The sequence below is a fragment of the Nelumbo nucifera genome, chromosome 6 (assembly GCF_055504915.1).
Source record: "Nelumbo nucifera cultivar China Antique chromosome 6, China Antique-T2T, whole genome shotgun sequence".
Classification (NCBI taxonomy): domain Eukaryota; kingdom Viridiplantae; phylum Streptophyta; class Magnoliopsida; order Proteales; family Nelumbonaceae; genus Nelumbo; species Nelumbo nucifera.
The window spans coordinates 48,052,161-48,056,274 of NC_142654.1; the positions used below are offsets into that span (position 1 = coordinate 48,052,161).

The 4,114-nt window shown below is 37.7% G+C and overlaps 1 protein-coding gene and 1 non-coding gene across 2 annotated transcripts; one reads left to right on the forward strand and one right to left on the reverse strand.

Annotated features, from left to right (window-relative positions):
• Positions 1–232: 232 nt before the first annotated feature.
• LOC104590358 (uncharacterized) lies at positions 233–1,290 on the reverse strand. Its single transcript, XM_010248992.1, has 2 exons — positions 1,137–1,290; positions 233–924 (listed from the first exon to the last, which is right to left on the reverse strand). Exons 1-2 carry the CDS (start codon positions 1,288–1,290, stop codon positions 233–235), a joined length of 846 nt encoding a protein of 281 aa, XP_010247294.1.
• Positions 1,291–1,610: 320 nt separating this feature from the next.
• LOC148791017 (small nucleolar RNA R71) lies at positions 1,611–1,717 on the forward strand. The gene has a single exon (XR_016078046.1). It is a non-coding gene; the product is annotated as a small nucleolar RNA R71 (small nucleolar RNA).
• The last annotated feature ends 2,397 nt before the right edge of the window (positions 1,718–4,114 follow it).

Sequence of the window (4,114 nt, forward strand, 5' to 3'; positions counted from 1 at the left end):
TGGCTCATTCGTTTGGACCCTCTAGCTGCTAAGATCACAAGAAACTAGAAGTAGAGAATGAGAAACACTAGGAGGGATCAACAATTTACAAAATTAACACCCTAAAAACTCAAATGATACAAAAAAGAGAAAAAGAGAAAAACAAATAAATAAAAAAAAAACTACTCATCAGCATTGGGTTGCCTCCTAATAAGCGCTTGTTTTTCGATTGAAGCTCGACATTCCAGTGGGATCAATGAACATCTAGGTACACAGTTGGTGGGGTAGGCAATGCTCCATTTGCTGTATATGGTTTGAGGTGCTGACCGTTGACCTGAAAACATCCACCAACCGCATAATCAATGACATCTATCATACGACATGAATCATCACTAGAAGATGCATGCTTTATAGCATCAGACATTTTAAAAGTTACTTCCTCATCTTGAATCATAAGGCTGAGTTGTCCTTTTTGGACATCAACTGTTGCCTTTCTTGTAGCTAGGAAGGGTCGCCCTAGGATAAGTTGAACATCAACATCCTCTTCCATGTCTAACATTATGAAATCCACTAGAAACATGAATTTGTCAACCTTAACAAGCACATCTTCTATGATTCCCCTAGGATGCTTGATGGACCTATCAGCTAATTGCAATGCAACTCTAGTGGGTTGGGGTTCACCCAACCCTAATTTCTTAAAAACCAAATATGACATCAAATTTATACTAGCTCCTAAATCACACAATGCCTTATTAATTTTCAAACTGCCTATAGTGCAAGGAATAGTGAAACTCCATGGATCTTTCAGTTTCTGAGGCAGCTTGTTGAGGAGGATTGCTGAGCATTCTTCATTCAGTGCAACTGTAGCAACGTCTCCCAGTTTCCTTTTGTTTGCCAATATCTCCTTCGAGAACTTTGCATAGTGTGGCATCTGAGCTAAAGCATCTGTAAAAGGAATGTTAATATGCAAACTCTTAAAAATTTCAAGAAACTTACCGAATTCCTTTTCCAATTTGTATTGCTTTAGCCTATTTGGAAATGGTACTTGCGGCTATTGACTTTTCTCTTTCTTTGAATCAGATTGCTCTTCCTCCTTCTTTTCGGTTTCTAGGGTTGCGCTCACTTTGCCTTCTTCTCCACCTCTTGCAGCTCCTTACCACTCCTCAAGGTAATGGCTTGCACCTGCTCACTTAGATTTGCTTCGGTGTTGCTAGGTAAAGCGCCTTGAACTCTAGAAGATATCATCTGTGCCAACTGCCCCAGTTGAGTTTCCAAGTTATTGATCGATGCTTCTTGGTTCTGAAATCTCATTTCTGCACTATCAATGAACTTGGTCATCAACTCCTCTAGATTGGATTTCTTCTCTGGTTGATTGAAATTTTGGGGAAAGGGTTTCACCAATTTGTGTAGATAGTGCTGTATAGGTGTCTACATTATGAAGTCCTGGCTGTCTCCTAACTTGGGCTCTCTCGGAATGCCATTGGTAGTTGTTTGCAGCCATCTCCTCAATGAGTGCATGGGCAACTTCAGGGGTCTTGTTATTAATGGATCCCCTAGCTATAGCATCCATAATAGTCTTATTGGCTTCGGTCAACCCATTATAAAATGTTTGAACTTGCAGCCATACATGAAGTCCATGATGAGGGATCTTCCTTAGTAACTCTTTGTAACGCTCCCATGACTCATACAATGACTCTCCGTCCTGCTGAAAGAAGGTGGTGATATCATTCCTCATCTTTGCTATCTTGGATGGAGGGAAATACTTGGATAGGAAGCAGTTGGCCATTTCATCCCAAGTAGCAATCGATCCAGCTGGTAGAGAGTTCAGCCAAGTCTTAGCCTTGTCCTTCAACGAGAACGGAAACAATCTGAGCCTCACCGCATCATCACTAACCCCATTGTGCTTGAATGTGTCACATATTTCCAAGAAGTTGGCGATGTGAGTGTTTGGATCTTCATGAGCTAAGCCACAAAACTAAACTGTGTTCTGGATCATCTGAATGATTGCTGGTTTGATCTTGAAGTTATTAGCAGCTATTGCTGGTCTCACAATGCTCGAGGCTGCCCCGGTGAGGGTTGGTTTGGCATAATCCATCGTGGTCCTTTGTTCGGCCATCTCTGCACTTTCAGCTCTCCTTTGCTTAGAAGCTCTAAGGCAATGACAGAGAATTTGTTCAATCTCGGGATAGTAGGTGATGCTCTCCTTTTCACTTCTGCGTGTCATAAACTGTACAAGTCAAAGTCATAAAGAGACTAATACACAAGTATCATAAACATAATGTACAAAATTAAAATCAGATTAACATCAGTTGATGGTTTCTAATATTGTTGTGATAATCCCCGGCAACGGCGCCAAAAACTTGATGCGCTTAGAAGACACTAGCAAGTGCACTAGCCGATCAATTAATATAATGATGAGTAGAGTATCGTTCCCACGAGGATTGATCCAACAACTACTAGTACTGAATCAACCTTTTGTTATCTGATAAACCGAAATAATAAACAAAGAAAAACCCCAATTCCTAATTAGCAAACTACCCTAAGCAGTTTTGGATCATACCACATTTAATGATGAGAAGAATTATTACATGCAAGAAACTAGCAAAACCGATTTAGCAATTAAATCATTAAGCAGCCCAACCAAAGTGAATTCAGTCTTGGGTTGGCGAAACACTAATTTTATGAGCAGCCTTTCTCGAGCACAACCCACTCTATCTATGAGCAATAATTCCTATATCTCTATCAGAAATTCAGCTGGGCTTTTCTTCTTGATGGGCCAAAGTATGCTCTCTTCACCCTAGATTGTCCCAAACTCCTAGTTTCTTGAAATTCTACTCAAATAGGGTAAGAACCATTGCAAAACATCATTAAAACCATGTATACAACAATAAAAATGATGTGTAGCATGCGCACACCTCACCCTCTGATTTGCATTCTTGCTGATTCTTGATTGTCTTCAATCGGCTATAATTAATTTCATATCACAACCAAAATATATACTTACAAAGTTAATATGTATACATGTAATAAATATGTTCAGCATACATAATGGCTAAGGCCCTTTTTTAGCTCAAAAATTTAAAAAGCCCAATTTTTTTGTCCCAAAGACCGAAAATTCAACAACATCCAGTTCAAATTGGGGGTTGGACAGTTCTACTATGGGCTTTGCCCACCAAAGATGCATACCCTGGCTTTGGTACATCAGGTTTGGTACTCATTGTTATTTGTCCATTAGTTATCTGTATAAATTGAAAATTTGTGCAGATAAAATTTTTGAAAATGTGAAAATAATTTTGAATTTTTTTTAAATTACTTTACTTTTTACCAAAATCCTAAATATTTGGGTTTGTCCTATACTGACGGTTTTTCTTATTTTTGTCAAAAAAAATGCCAAAACAACCTATAGAGACGGTTTTTGCTAACTTATACCGACGGTTTCCAAGTGTTAAGGCAATTTATCTTTTGGTATCGGTTTCTAGAAACAAGACCAATGGATTGGGAGAATATAAATGGGGAATTTATATGACAGTTTGATTAAGAGCGCAAATTTAACATCTTGGGTGGAGTTTATAGTCAACCCGAGCCCGACCTAAAATTTGGGCTGAAGGAACGAGTACAAACAAATCCCGATGTCATTCCCTATTTTAAGACTGGTGGCCTGCTTGCCTTGTAATTTGATGCACTTGGGATTTGGTGCAGTTATTCAATAACACTCACTCTAAAATTATACACATATATGTATGTTAGGAAAGTTTGTATATACAAATTCAAGTATTTATGTAAATATGTATACTACTAAAATATATATTTACAAAGTTAATATGTAACATGTAATATATATGTTTAGAATACTTAACGTCTAAGGCCCTTTTTCAGCTCAAAAAATTAAAATGACCATCATTTTGTTTGCAAAGAATGAAAATTCAACAACATCTGGTACAAAAAGGGGGTTGGACCAGTTCTAATATGGGCTTTTCCCACCAAAGATGCATACCCTGGCTTTGGTACATTAGGTTTTGCACTTGCCGTTATTTGTCAATTTGTTATCTGTATAATGTGAAAATTTATGCAGATAAAATTTTTGAAAATGCGAAAACAATTTTCTTAATAATTTTTCATTTACTTTACTTTTTTT